Source organism: Leptonotus elevatus, chromosome 17 (genome assembly GCF_054856555.1).
Source record: "Leptonotus elevatus isolate MCC_2025b chromosome 17, RoL_Lele_1.0, whole genome shotgun sequence".
Lineage (NCBI taxonomy): Eukaryota > Metazoa > Chordata > Actinopteri > Syngnathiformes > Syngnathidae > Leptonotus > Leptonotus elevatus.
Window position 1 is genome coordinate 9,966,932 of NC_141255.1, and position 14,824 is coordinate 9,981,755.

Genomic DNA, 14,824 nt, shown 5'->3' on the forward strand with positions numbered 1-14,824 from the left:
AATAAGTCAGAAAAAAACAGTAAAAGTGTAACCATCTGGTTATAAGCGGAACAAGTGAAGCGCAGGTCGAGAATTCCGGCTAATTCCTGCTTGCGGAAAAGAAGAGTACCGGACAGAGGCGGCCCGCCAAGTGGCCTCGCCAGCTCGTTACATCATTCTTGTACTCTAGCCCGCACTTTCGTTCCCGAGCCAGAAAGTATGTCACTTGTCCTTTTTACACTATATTTACACTTGAAGGTTACGGAGCTCGCAATAGCCAGCAAGCCGGCGTATGGCAACAAAAGCTTAAAGGCTTAAAAACCTGCACCGCCTCCTCCTCGTCTTTTTCACAGCGCAAAACGAACCTTTGACCCCGTCTGAACAGCAACAATCCTATTAGATGTAGAATAAGTCTTGTAATCACATACGAGATGTGTCTGGGTGCGAGCTCACAATGATTCATCATGTTTGAATGTTTTACACATATTTAATTAGCAAACTGTGATGCGTTCATTTACACTTTTGACAGTCGAACAAAACAAGAAGCCATTTCATGACCTCCAGTGCAAGCTTAACACGTATGATATTGGACAAACAGTGGTTGAATGCAGACTTCTTTTTTTTTTCACTCAGCAGTCTCTCGTTAAACAAGAATTACTGTGCAGGCTAACTTGGTAATTAGCAATGCTGTTGCATTGCTCTGCCACTGGGTGCTGATGTAATGCATTAGTCAAGCACTGTATTTGTTGAACTGATAAATGATCTCTGAAAGGGAGCGTCAACCCCAACATTTTCTTTAATATGTTCCATGTGACCCCACAGTCTAAACACGGCATTCTAATTAATATTGCATTTGTTTGTAGCCATCTCAGGGGGCAGCCGATTTGCCACTTGCTCTCGACTGAAAATGACATCAGTTGCTCAGGTAACAAACAATCACGGCTCAGCTTGTGAATGTCACATCACATGACCAAACTCAGAAAACAGGTGAGCTGTGATTGGTCATTACCTGAGCAACTGATGTCATTTTCAGTTGGCAGCAAGTGGCAAAATGGCCGCCCCCCTGAGATGGATAAAAATCTGTGGATTCTGTTGCTTAATTCTGTGGTTCTCAACCGCGGCCACCGTCAAGTTGAAGAAGGAGTCCTATCGGGTCTTTATGGCCTTTGGGATTCCAGAGGCAGCTAACAGGTACCGACCGGCTGGCCAAGCGGAATGCAGCTTCGGTGGTTGCTGAAGCAAAAACTCGGACATGAGAGGAGTTGGGTGGGGCCAGGGAAAGCGACTTCCGGACGGCTTCGAAGAAATTCTGGTCCACCATCCGGCGTCTCAGGAGAGGAAAGCAGCGCACAATTGACACTGTGTATAGTGGAGATGGGTTGCTGCTGACCTCGACCCGGGACGTCGTGAGTCGGTGGGCAAAATACTTCGAAGACAATTTCACCGACACGTCTTCCTTTGAGGAAGCAGAGTCTGGGGACTCTGAGGTGGGCTCTCCTATCTCTGGGGTCGAAGTCACTGAGGTGGTTGGAAAGCCGGGGCGCGGCCTTCTCGGAGTCCATAGTCCTCAGTCGGAAAAGGGTGGCGTGCCTTCTCCGGGTCGGGGATGAGATCCTGCCCCAAGTGGAGGAGTTCCAGTATCTTGGGGTCTTGTTCACGAGTGAGGGCAGGATGGAGCGGGAGATCGACAGGCGGATCGGTCTGCAATGATGCGGGCTCTGTCTCGGTCCGTTGTGGTGAAGAAGGAGCTGAGCCAAAAGGCGAAGGTCTCGATTTACCGGTCGATCTACGTTCCTACCCTCACCTATGGTCACGAGCTGTGGGTCGTGACCGAAAGAACACGATCCCGGATACAAGCGGCCGAAATGAGTTTCCTCCGCAGGGTGTCTGGGCTCTCCCTTGGAGATAGTGTGAGAAGCTCGGTCATCCGGTGGGGACTCAGGATCCAGCCGCTACTCCTCCAGGTTGAGAGGAGCCAGTTGAGGTGGCACGGGCATCTGGTTCGCCTCCTGGACGCCTCTCTGGAGAGGTGTTCCGGGCATGTCCCACCGGCGGGAGGCCCCAGGGACAACCCAGGACATGCTGATGAGACTATGTCTCTCTCGGCTGGCCCGGGAACGCCTTGGGATCCTGCCGGAGAAGCTGGTTGAAGTGGCTGGGGAGAGGAAAGTCTGAGCTTCCCTCCTAAAGCTGCTGCCCTCGCGACCCGACCCCGGATAAGCGGTAGTAAATGGATGGATGGATCAACCGTCCTCAAGTACCCCTATCAGCCTGTTTTCCATGCCTCCCACAGCTAACACAGGTGTTTCAAACGATTAGCTAATCAGCAAGCTTGCATAAAGCCTGATAACGATCCTCAGGTGTGTTGACTGAGAGAGACATGGAAAACTGGATAGGTGTACTCGAAGACCGGGGCTGAGAAACATTGGCTTAATTCCTATTCTACAAACGCAGTATATAATCAGAATGCCAATGTTTTGACTATATACACATATCACATATTGTCAGAAAATGTGGGGGTTGACTTGGCCTTTAATGTGTTTCATTTGATATAAAGAGCCCAGTATGTAGCAACATGACATGATTTGCCAGAAGACAGTGTCTCATTTCTAATTCTCCACCAATAACGTTATATCGGTCAAAACTACAAGGGGTTCTCCAAGTCGTGTCAAAATGACCATTACCTTTAAAATGTCATTACGTGCCCTAAAAACTCGACTTAAATAGTGCGATGTGAATATTATTGGTGAGAGCAATAGAAATAGCTCATGTGATTCCCATTCATTAATGGTGACTTTACAGTATTTGTTGTGGCATTTAAAGTGCTCAATTCATGTTTTTTTCCCACAAATTCCACAAAGGTGGCGGCATCTTGTCATGTTGCTACAAAATTTACACAAAATGGAGTCAAAGTAGCTTTAGCTGCGATATCACTGCGACAATAAGATCTGTGATGAAAAAAAAAATCCCAATCTGCTCAAAGTGGGAGAATTCCGTTGCATCACGGTAGCTGATTTCAAAGGCCACTTTCATCCTAAAATGGAGAACAAGAGTTAGCTTGTGTGTGAATTTGAGATGTTCGGCGGTTTTCTGATGGCTCGCTCACCTCCTTGCTTTCTCGACAGTCCCCGCAGATGCAGCCGATGCAGCCGTTGACCACTTGAAGGCCGCACAGCACCAGTTGCAGCGCGCTCATCGACAGCAGGATGGAGAAGAGAACCACGTGCCACATCACCACATTCTTGGGGTACAGGCACACGTCCCACAATGTCTGGTTCACCAGGTAGCTCTGATTGCCCCTGACAGGATGAGTCAGTTTCTACATTATCACCCAATGCCATTTTGCCCTGTTTTTTGAGGGGATTTGATCAAATGCAGCATGACCCTTATCAAGAAGGGCTAGTTTCAGCACTCACGTTCCAAGCTCTTCAAAGGGGTACTTCCAAACATCTCCCGCTACGCGACACTTGGGTCCGATGGCTAGCCCGGCCGAGGCCACGCTGCAGCAGTAGATGGCGCCCACCAGACCGAAAGCCGACGAGAACACCGAGTTCAACATCTAGCGGCGGCAAGATGAACCCGGATGTTATCTTGTTGCCACACCTCCCCCATATTTGCCTTTGCGCGTTATCTAATGGCGAACTAATCTCACCCGGCAGCGGTTGCCGCAGCAACCCTTTCCGCAGCAACCCTTGCCCCCGGCCCTGATAGCAGAGCAGCTCGGACACAGCATCTGAAAACAATGAAAATTGGGGGTCAAAAAAGTCGCCTGTGCCTCAAAAGTGTTCTAGTGAGACGCGATGAGCCGTTTGACACCACGTGATTTTGAAGAAAATTCTTGTCATGGCCAAGGCGGTCATCACTTTGCGAAACTCTTTATAGAAATGCCTTTCAAATTGTTGGCATCATCCTGCCGACGAAACCCCCCAAATGACAGCCGTGTTTGTCGAGTTACTCACAAAGAGGCCTCCTCCGATGAGACCCCCCATCAGCCACACCTGCAGGGAGATCTGATCGTTTTCCAGACTTTTGCCGTCGGGGAAGAAGAGCAGCAGGTTGGCGATCATGCAGACGAAGGCCGAAGGCAGCAGAATCAGGCCCACCAAGCGGGCGCATTTCCCTGTACAACACATCCTGTCTCGCTTTCGACGGCTTTGCTGCCACAAGCTCGAGTGGCAAAAGAGGCGAGCAAACTGAGTGCGTCACTCACTGTGAAAGTCAAACACGTCAAAGCGGAAGCAAGACAGGGAACAAAGGCCACCAAGGGTGGATGTGCACTTTTATTTTCCTCATCGGATAGGCTGCACGTGTACATCAATATTACCTCCCAACAGACCCAAGACATTACACGAGATAATTCGAACAAGTTTATTATTTGTTCCGATTATTATTATTTCAACGCAGCCTGTTGGCTCTGTGAGGCTCAGGGCGCAAAGGTGAAATGCTCACTCGTGTTTTCATGGCATGCTCCTTACAGTTTTTACCATTGGGTCCAATGGAGTCTCAAGTAGAGACAGCTCTGTGTTATCAAGTGATTTGGATTCAACCTTTTAAAATACTCATTGTGTTTGGCATATTTAACCTTCAGGGCATGCCTTTTTTGGGGTTGTTTTCTTGTGTCATGTTGATGTTTATACATTTTGTTACATGCAATTGTGTGTTTGTTCGAAATCAGGGTAATCAAAGTCTCAATAAAAATTTGACAAAATGTAAAAAAAAAACACACATACATAACTCTTCAGAACAGGCCAAACAAACTCGGCAGAGTCGTCCAATTGTTAAGGTTCATGACACAGATATGAAGATATGAATAAACAAAATAATTAAAAATACAAATAAAAAACCTTGGGGGGGGAACTATGAGGAGATACCCAGCCCGCGGATGCACCGATGTAACCCACGTGCCGACGTGGCGGCCATGTTGGCAGGGGCGACGTTCCCATCGAAGACAATGCATGGACAGAGAAATTAACTCGTCACTTGCTAATTTCTCAATCGATATTCATAAAGTTTACTTCTTTGTCAACACAAATAAATGTGCAATCAATACATGTCAATTGCAATTTTTTTTTCTATGTGTACAAGGTTATTCCCAGCAGCTCCCTAGTCGTAGTTGTGCGGCGTTTTCAGCGAAAAATGCCAGCATCCTTGTTCTTTCGGGTTTTATTACTGTCCATGGATATTTAATACGCTGACGACTTCGCCCCTCCTAGTTTCACCTCGTCGTAGGCAGGCAGCTATAAAGGGGCGTGTCGTATCTGCCTACATTCATATCTATGACGGCGTCGGCTCGAACTCGTTTCAAGTTTTGTTGAGCGACAATAAAAACACCGCGTCAGTGCCTGGGAAAAGAAACGCTGAAAGTAGGGCAGACATGGCCGAGGCTCGGACCGAGGAAGACGAGGGGAGTATAAGAAGGGACAACGGGGAACAAGTGGTGCGACGGCAGTCCAATGGCAGCGAAGGTAAAAACAACAACAAGAAGAGCAATACAGGTCGCATACACAACTGACCCACAGTTGTGCGTGGAGTTTACTTCAGTGTTCTTGATTAAGCTTGTTGGATGCAGGAAGAAATGTTTCTAAAGACGCCCCCTCATAAAATTAAACAAAAGTTGACTGCCTTAGAGTGCAATCGTTACATCACAGCAAAGTCGCGTTTTTTAAATAAAAAAGTTGTGATCGTTACAGGTATCGATGTAAAGTCTCAACGTTACAAAAAATAAAGTTGTATTTTAAGAGAAAGTCGCAATATTATGATATCCCGGAAGCTGTTATTCAAACAGTGTTCAGCCCCACTATAACTATTCATCTCTGCAAGTTGAACACTTTATTATTTTTTACTAGACTACACAGACCTTCGTGTGCAATTTATGCCCCTTGTATTTTTATTTCTGCTGCATCCACACCTTGTCTTGCATCAATGCACACATTTAAATCGTGAGTAAGCATTCTCTCTTTTTTTCCCCAGTAAGGATTTCCCTTATCTTGTTATCGTGTTTATTTTATCTTTTATTTTTATTTTCACAAGTCTTGGGACTTACTGAGCAAGACTGGAACCTCGGGTATCGTATTTCTTGCCTCATCATGTAGAAATGTAAATCGCTATGAAAATAAAATTGTTTGAATATTAAGGTCAAAGTTCAAACAATGGGAATTAAGAGATTTGGATGGATGGACCGTTCTGAAAAATATGGCTAATAGGAGACGTCTCAGATATGTTCAGATTCTTGAGGGTTTTTTATTTGGGGGTGGGGGGTTGAAAGAGGCAGTCCTTCAATCAGCTGAGCAGGTTCTGGTTCAAGCAGGTGTTAACCCCTTTCAAATTATCTATGTCTATGCAGTGGTGGGCTGGGCATTTTGGGGGATTTGGATGGGATTTAAAACCTCTCTGAATACCTCCACTATCATGAAAATCATCATTAATACACAAAGACTTGACTACTTGCAGACTTTCTACTAGTCAAACCTGTGAACAAGAAAATAAACTGCTCTGTTTGGGTTGGGGCGGGGGCTGCGAACATCTGGAAGTGTTAAGAGCTGTGCCATGACTCCAGTAGAAGTTTCCATGGCCAATCACAGTGACTTCCTGGAGAGGAGCGAGCTAGGAGAGTCAGAAGTCCAGAGCAGGGAGGAGACCGGAGGAAAGACTGCGAGAAAATCCGTCTCGGCTCTCGTGGGGAGACGACGGGCCGACGAAAAGAGGATTTGGGGGGAAATGTAACGTTTTGTGAAGATGATTGATTGCTGATGGTACACTGACATTTCCTGTCATGACTTCTGCCGCGTCTATCTGTCCCCCGCAGGTCGTCCTGGCAGGAGGAAGCCAGAAAATCGTCTCAGGTTGAACACTTATTGCATTTTTTCTGTGTGTGTAACCCAATATGTTCTTTGGGGCCTTCTGGCCTCTCAAACCGTTTTGTGCTTGAAGTCTATCCCCATTCTGCTGTGTCTGCACCCCCACCAGCCCCCCTACTTTTCCTCTGACACACTCCTGAAAGTATTTGGGCTGTTGGCCGGTTGGCATGACAACCAGCCGGGGGCAGTGTCAGCGTGTGTTTATGGGGCAAACCTCAAAGTGGTTTTGTTGAGTCGGTGTCCTATCCTAATCTGCCTTGCAGCAACAACAACAAAAATGCTCCTCTTGAGATCCGTTTGACTGTTGAGCTAACTTGTGTTTTTCCATTTTTGTGTCCGTGCAGCCAAGGTCCACTTTGGTCCCTCAAAGCAGCTATCAAAAGATGTGAGCATACAAAAGTGCAAAATATTTTGAAGACGAAGCCTCTGATTTTATCTTCTATATGTCCCAATGCTTTTTAACCTTCAGCCACCAGCAGGGCTAGTTTCCCTGACACTCCGCGAGACAGAAACCGGAACGCAGACGCCAGGTAAGGGAACACGATCAACTTTACCGACCATCACCACGTGCCTTTTATTCATTCCTCCTGTCTACTTCCTGCAAAGGGGCCCCGTTGCCAGACGACCGGAGATCACCATCCTGTCGGCTGAACCGCTCCCCTCCCCTTCCTGGTTAGCTGGAACGCCCGGCGCATTCCCGCCCCCTCCTCCTCCGGCCGCGCAAATCTGGGGACCCACCATCCCGCCGTCCATACAGGTAGCGCCTCTCCCATGATGCCGAGTTGCGCTACGTGGAACTTAAGACTCTCTTTCCCGCCCGCAGCCTCCTCCCTCTTACGATGAGGTGATAAGGGAGAAGACTCAGGAGCTGGGTGTGCACACGTCTTCATCTCCCCCATCTCCATTATCAACATCCCATCCAGCTTTTAGAACGACTATCGCCACTCAGACAGACACTGGATCCTCTCCTGGCGTTCCAGGTGAGAAGGTGTAAACAAGACTACTTAATGGGGAAGTCAATCCAAAATGTTCTTTACAATGCAGCCCCACTTGTCTGAACACACTATTCAGATGACTATTGCGTTTGTGGAACATGAACTAAGCAGAAAAATACACCTGTATTTTTTTTCCCTATCTTGGCGGCCATTTTGTCACTTGCTGTCGCTTGAAAATTACATCACAGTTGCGCGGGTAATGACCAATCACGGCTCACCAGCTTTCTGAAGCTGACCAATCACGGCTTACCTGTTTTCTGACGCTGAGCCATGATTGGTCATTACCTGAGCCCTAAGTAACTGATGTCATTTTAAATCGACAGCAAGTGGCAAAATGGTGCATGGCAACATGATGGATAAGAAATTTCTGGATTTTGCTTCATTCATATTCCATAAACGCGATATTAATCAGATCATGCTTAAACAAGTGGGGGCACATACAAGATATTATTGTAAATACATTTTCTGGGCTGACTTCCACTTTAAACACAGAAAATCAAGCACAATTTGTTAATAACACTAATTCTCATTGTCTGAAATTGTATTCGAACCGTTTTTGTGTTCAGTGAAACAGGTCAAACCGCAGCGTACGGCGATTCCCGCCACTCCGTCTCAAGTCGTCACAGAAATCAACTCCCGTTTGACCCCACCTTCTGAAAGCGGCCAAGCGAAGCAGCTCCCTAGTGCCACGCCCCTTCCCAACGAGGTGGCGCGCCCCAGGCCCCGCCCCCGATCCAGGCCCGCCGTGACCCCGGTCAGCAACGAGGTCAAAGTTCAGACTTTGATAAAACTGCGAGAGGACGGCTTGGCTACGCTCGCCGCCCGTGCTCGCTGTGACGGCAGCAAACAGGACGTGAGTCAAGGTAAATACTTTCAAGAGCTCCTGGAGGCTTTCAGCTCCGACGACTGGGGTAACCCGGAGCAGCGAGGTGACGACAGTGGTCTCAGCCAATCAGAGGAAGAGGAAGAGGAAGAGGAGGAGGAGGAGGAGGAGGACAACAACGATATGGCGGCCCTCAGGGCGAGGATCCAGGCCTTTGAGCAGCCGCAGGTGCCACTTGACGGGAGCCGTGGCGACTCTGGCATCAACAAGGAGGTGGCCGCCAAGAAACCCGAACCCCGGCCACGCCCTCGTCTCCAAGGGCAACCAATCAAAGTGCATCCTCCCGCGATTGCCCCTAAACCCAAAAGCATCCCCAAAGCTTCGACCGTGGACTCCTCTGAAGCCCCCTCTGAGATCCTAAACCCCAAACCGCCAATCACAGAGCCCCTTCCGACTCGCGCCCCCTCCCCTTGCGCTGCACCTGTCCCAGCCCCCAGGCTCCCTACACTGAAACCAACCCCCTCCCCCAGTGAAACCCCATCCACAGTCAAATCTACAAGCAGACCACCGATTGCCCCACGGACAAGTGTGGGGGCCACGGCCCACGAGAAGGCACCTGTGGCCCCAACACGGCCCACCAGACCTTCCACAGAGGTCAGCAGGGGGCCACAAACGGAAACTCAGGATTCTGTTAACCTGACAGGTAAGTGCTGAGTCAGAGTCTCTTGATTTTGAGTATTTGCCGATATGCAATGCATTCCAAAGGGGGGTGGGACATCTAAAATGTCTCAGGTGTCTTTTTATATAATTTGATTTATTCATTTATGGATTTTGTGATGTCTTTTTATCGGAGGATATCTTTTCACCTGAAACCGACCAGCTAATAATTGCAAGATCTGACTAAATTTCTGATCAGCTGATCATATTGGGACTAAAAGAAATACAAGAGGCCACAGGTTCAAATGTCACCGACATGCTCTACACAGCCACCTGATTCCAATATTATTGGCTACAAAGTTAGTGGATTTCCAAAGTCTACACACCCCTGCTCAAATGCCAGGCTTTTGTAATGGAATTTTGTAATTTCAAAACCTGTTCCTATGATGAAATCTCCAAAGCACGTGAGAAAATGTTTTATTAAGGTTGATATAATTCCATAATGACGCAATCCCAACATTGCTAAAAGAACATACATGCAGTTAAACATGTTGTTGAGGAGGGAGGGGAGGAAATTCTAGCAAATTGTGGCAGGTGTGTGCTGACACCACTCCACGAGTTTGAATGTGATTGGTTAATTCTCAAGTTATGGGAATGCATGCTTGTGCAACCACATTTTATTCATTTATTTTTTTACTTTTTTAAAAAAAAAAATATATGACAACAATCTGGCATTCCAGCAGTTGTGTGTAGACTTTTGAAATCCACTAACTTTGTAGCCAATAATATTGGAATCAGGTGGCTGTGTAGAGCATGTCGGTGACATTTGAACCTGTGGCCTTTGTTTGCCCCGAAACCACCTCTGTTGTTGGCCGCGTCAATGCACCACACCCACTGGAAGAAAGCGTCACAGGAAATGACACTAAACAAGGACACCTGTTGCTTTCCATGCCTGCGGGAAGACAAACTCCCCTTATGCTGTCTCTACTTCCTAACCGAGAAATCAACAATGAGTCTTTGCAAATCAGCTAAACTGCCCGACCTCCCCAGTTGCATTGTGGGTAACGTAAACTGCGCCGCAGCACAATGCGGCTTTTGAGGCCGTATGCAAACGTGTACAGCGAATGTGAGAGAATTGTGCTTGTCCGATTCAGACTCGACATTGGCCGATTGTGCGCGCAGAAGAAACCTCTGTGTCGACACGACCCCAAGCTCTGTGGGGGTTACGTAGATTTTCAAAATAAAATTGTTGTTGCTCTCTAAAAGTGCTCAATTCAAATGAATTTCCATATCATAGCATGTGGTTATCTTTTCAGGTTTCTCGCTGGAACCAAATTCAATACCTTCCAAGGCTTCCAGCCCCGCTCCCGTCCACACCAAACCGTCCCCTGGTCTAAATAAAACTGAAAATATCTGTGAGCCGCCGCTCCCCCCAAGGTAAGACCGATGACGTGTGTGGCTTTCCTCTCATTGCACAAACATAATCAGTCTGCTCTCATGCAGAACTACAGAAATCTGAATATTTTCGGTCAAGAGATCAGAAATTCGAGCATAGCCCCCCCACCCCCCACCTAGATCAACTTTTCTTCTCTGCAGGCCTTCAAGTGTGAAGCACCTCCCCCCGAGGCCTCAAATCAAATCCATCCCTGCCCGTCCACCGCCTCCCGCCTTCATCTCGTCGGCGAGCCAGCCTCGGCCGTCTTTCTCCGCAGCAGCCAATCACAGACCGTCCAAGAGGGGGCCGCCTCTGCCCCCTCGTCCCAAGCCCGGACATCCGCTCTTCACGGTACAAAAAAAGCTTACAAATATGAGTCTGAACCGCATCGCTATCAAACTCTCGTGTCCCAGAAACAGGAAGTCCTCATCGTCCTGGATGACCTGCCGCCAAGGCCTCCGCCTACCTTCGTCACGCCACCTTGCAGCATGTCTGAATATCTCTTGGATCTCGACCTGATGCCCTCAGCGCAACTACCAGAACCAGCCTTCGGGACTTGTCAGGTATGAGATAGTTCCGTTACGCGATATGTTCAATACAGTCACCCACCCACCAATTTGCGGCTCCATATTCACAAATTTATCTTTTGCCGTTTTTGTCTGATGTTGTGGTTTTTATGCTCCTTCTATAAGATGCCACAAGAGGGCGCCAAAGCCCTGGCTGAATTGGAGAGGAGTACATGTATCAAGGAAGTTATACACAAAAAATGGGGTTGAAGTATTAAAAAGAAAAAAAGTATAACTTTTCCAGATTTTAAATGCTGGATTTCATTTTATTTATTTATTTGTAATTTTGTCTAACAAATGCCAACTAGCTTAATGCTAACGTTACTTTAATGCAAACTGCCACCCACAATATAACAGAAATGAGCGGTTAATGGCACATGTTACTACATTGAAGGTGCGCAGCTATTAAATTTGAACTTGAGTTAGAGTATTTAAAAATGTTTTAACAAACAAGCGAGTTTTCATATATCCGAAATGTTGAACATTCAGTAATGTAAATTACAATTACTCACTTTACTTCATTGTTTTGTTTTCTGTGCAGCCGGCCATGCAGAAACACCCCGAGCCGCCTCCTGTCAGGTCCGACACGCCAAACACAATTTTATTTAGATTTTTGGAAAAGAAGATTAAATTTGTTGTTCACTTGTTTCCGTCTTGTTTGTGTCCACAGCGGTCCCCGTTACGTGGCGTTGTTTGACTTTGAGGGAGTGGAGGATGACGAGCTCACATTCTCCCAGGGTGACGCCATCAGCCTCCTGGAGACGGTTGACCATCAGTGGGCGCGAGGCCAGATTCAGGGACGCGTCGGGCTCTTCCCTCTGAGCTTCACCCGAGTCACTGAGGACCGAGCACAGAAAAATGATGGTGAGCTCTATATATATATATATATATATATATATATATATATATATATATATATATATAATTTTTATTATTTATTTTTATTTTTTGTGTGTGCTTCTGAGATGACACAATTCAATATAGCATTTTTATGTTTTTTCTCAGTGGCAATAACACCCTCAAAAGAAATGGAGGTGAGTTTAAAATGATGCATGTTAAAATATGAGTTGGATCGAAAATATTGCCACAACAAAACATGTTATTAATTATACTATAATTTTAAATGCATTTAGGTGGAGGAGTGGGCAGTGGCACTGTTTGACTTCCCAGGTCAGACCGCAGAGGATCTCCCCTTCCACAAGGGGGCGTATATCCAAGTGACGGAACACGTGGATTCCGAGTGGAGAAGGGGGCGACTAGATGGGAGGGAGGGGCTTTACCCCGCAGCGTTCACGCAGGCCTACCAGGGTGCGACACATGGATACACAAAATAATATGCAAAATCATGTTATTTCATATTTTTTGAAAGGTGCATGCTTCCATATGAGGAACAGCACACCAATAGAATAAATTACTCCTTCCTAGCTAAGCTTTGGGACAATTAAAAGCTCTGATGGCATAGATCTGAATTCCCAAGTTTATCACGACAATGCCAAAACGCTTTCTTCCTGGTTCCAGGTCAGCCAATCCCAAACCAGAAGGTTGCGGTGAGGGGCGTGGCCAAAGCTTTATTTGCCTTCACTGCCGAGCATGAGGACGAGCTTACAGTGAAGGTAAGCTTGTCAAAACGCGTCAACAAACAACATGTTCTGACTTCTTGTTATTCTCTTCCTCCAGCCTGGCGACAAGATCACGCAGGTGGAGTCTGCCGATGAGCAGTGGATTGCGGGAGTGGTGGGCAGTAAACGCGGAATTGTGCCCAAAAACTACATTTTGCTTCTTTGACAAGGAAATCTGCTGACGGGGCATTTTTGGGTTTTGTGGCGGAGGTGAGGACAATATTTCTGTCAAATGACGTGACAACGGCCTCACCCCCACACCCAAATGCTGTTCAATACTTTAAACAAGACGCTGAAGCTCAAATGCGGGAGTTTTTCCTCTCCTAGTTGTAATGTGTTTGAATATTAACGTGACTAACCAATCTTGTCGGATGTTTCCGTGAAGTGTCGGGACAAGAATACCGGGACGGTGTTAGACTTCTTCGGTGAAGTTACATGAATGTAATCAAAACAAACATTCAAACTTTTAAATCCTAATAAAACTTTGCAACATTCCTCTAATTATGTTTTCCTCATCTGTATCGTTCAGTGAGCTTGGACCTTTTATTTGAAAAAAACAAGCAGCTCAAACTTAAGGTTAAATAGTAACCATGATTTGGACATATGCATACAATGTAAAATATAAACTGGTTTATTATGTTTGCAACAGCAAACATAATTTGTAGTGCCAAGATCAACAAAGTGCAACAAGAAATAAAAATCTAGAAAAGCAAAGTACTGAATGTAAAAAAATGTCAAGCAAATACTGATCTCAAGAAAATAATGATGCAACTCAGCACTAAAAACAATTATGAATGAATAATTAGGACTTGCGCCACAGTTTTAGTTTAAAAACAACTCGGTCCTATCTTAACTTTTCCACTCACGGGGGCCCTCTAGTGGCAGCTAGATGTTCACAGGTCTGCCTCTGGAGAACAAATGGAAAATTTTAAAAACAGCTGTTTAGTTTACCGCTACCAGAGTGTGAATGTGGGAGTACACGAATAATGTAACCATTGTGACGCGTCTTTGAGTGTCCAAAAAAGCACTACATCTGATGTATTGATGTTGAATCACTATTGTATTAATTTGATTTGCACTGTATTGCATTAATGCATTCCTTAAGGTGGTTGTACTACCAGATATGTTCATTGGTACTTGTAAAATTGGTCCTTTTAGAAATAAATGTGTATTTGTGTGAAGAAAATGAAATAAAAGATCACAGATAATTGCTATTAGTTTTGTGCAGTTTTAAACCAAAATATGTCAGGATTTATATTATCGAAGTATGAAATGTTGTCCATATCACATAGGTCTACTACAAACCATAAAGAAAAGACGGTCAAGTAAAATTACTGCATCAACCTGTACCTGTGACGCAACCAGATGACGAGTCTTGCAGTTACTCCAACCCTCGAGGACAGCTGGCTTTCCCCAGATTTGTTCGCCGGGGTTAACAGACTTTCTGGAGGGGGGATAAAAGTGCAATATCTTGAATTCATCTTTGTTTCTCCTAATAAAGCACAAGTAACAAACTACACCGCCTCTTTCCTTCAGTCATCAAGTCGACTCGTTAGCAATTCCATGACAAGCGCCCCCACGCGGATTGACAATGAAAGCATACCATGAAAAATATGCTCAAATCAAGTCATGAGAAATGTCTTTAACATGAGAAAGTTTCGCGCTAAACACAAGCTACAATTGAAAACATTTTAAGATTCTTATCAACATGCTCTAAAATGGTACTTGCTGTCTTAAGGCTTGACTTTAGAAGTAGAGTTCCTCTTGCAAAGATTAGCTTGTTTAATCCAAGCATTTCACTTTTTTTATTTATTTTTTATTGTAGGTGGTGTTGGTGCAGGCCGTCAAGAAACATGACGTCATGATCAACTTGTGTCGACAAATTTTAACTGA

General features: G+C 45.9%; 2 protein-coding genes across 2 annotated transcripts; one reads left to right on the forward strand and one right to left on the reverse strand.

Moving 5' to 3' along the window:
* Positions 1–2,491: 2,491 nt before the first annotated feature.
* Positions 2,492–4,208, reverse strand: tm4sf5 (transmembrane 4 L six family member 5). Its single transcript, XM_086060324.1, has 5 exons — positions 3,939–4,208; positions 3,632–3,712; positions 3,396–3,538; positions 3,086–3,278; positions 2,492–3,013 (listed from the first exon to the last, which is right to left on the reverse strand). Exons 1-5 carry the CDS (start codon positions 4,110–4,112, stop codon positions 2,996–2,998), a joined length of 609 nt encoding a protein of 202 aa, XP_085916450.1. The 5' UTR covers positions 4,113–4,208; the 3' UTR covers positions 2,492–2,995.
* A 1,047-nt stretch (positions 4,209–5,255) lies between these two features.
* Positions 5,256–14,448, forward strand: LOC147159714 (uncharacterized). Its single transcript, XM_086060308.1, has 16 exons — positions 5,256–5,444; positions 6,785–6,821; positions 7,181–7,221; positions 7,306–7,366; positions 7,443–7,593; positions 7,660–7,816; positions 8,398–9,357; positions 10,628–10,748; positions 10,908–11,097; positions 11,160–11,309; positions 11,854–11,891; positions 11,983–12,176; positions 12,318–12,346; positions 12,446–12,620; positions 12,831–12,925; positions 12,990–14,448. The coding sequence occupies exons 1-16, from the start codon at positions 5,354–5,356 to the stop codon at positions 13,095–13,097; spliced, it is 2,598 nt and encodes an 865-aa protein (XP_085916434.1). The 5' UTR covers positions 5,256–5,353; the 3' UTR covers positions 13,098–14,448.
* The last annotated feature ends 376 nt before the right edge of the window (positions 14,449–14,824 follow it).

Coding starts and splice junctions, on each gene's coding strand:
- LOC147159714 (XM_086060308.1), top strand. CDS start 5,354: ATGGCCGAGGCTCGGACCGAGGAAGACGAGGGGAGTATAAGAAGGGAC. Junction 11,098..11,159: donor CCGGACATCCGCTCTTCACG/GTACAAAAAAAG, acceptor CTCGTGTCCCAG/AAACAGGAAGTCCTCATCGT. Junction 12,347..12,445: donor CACCCTCAAAAGAAATGGAG/GTGAGTTTAAAA, acceptor AAATGCATTTAG/GTGGAGGAGTGGGCAGTGGC.
- tm4sf5 (XM_086060324.1), bottom strand. CDS start 4,112: ATGTGTTGTACAGGGAAATGCGCCCGCTTGGTGGGCCTGATTCTGCTG. Junction 3,713..3,938: donor TCATCGGAGGAGGCCTCTTT/GTGAGTAACTCG, acceptor CATTGTTTTCAG/ATGCTGTGTCCGAGCTGCTC. Junction 3,539..3,631: donor GCTGCGGCAACCGCTGCCGG/GTGAGATTAGTT, acceptor TGCCGCCGCTAG/ATGTTGAACTCGGTGTTCTC.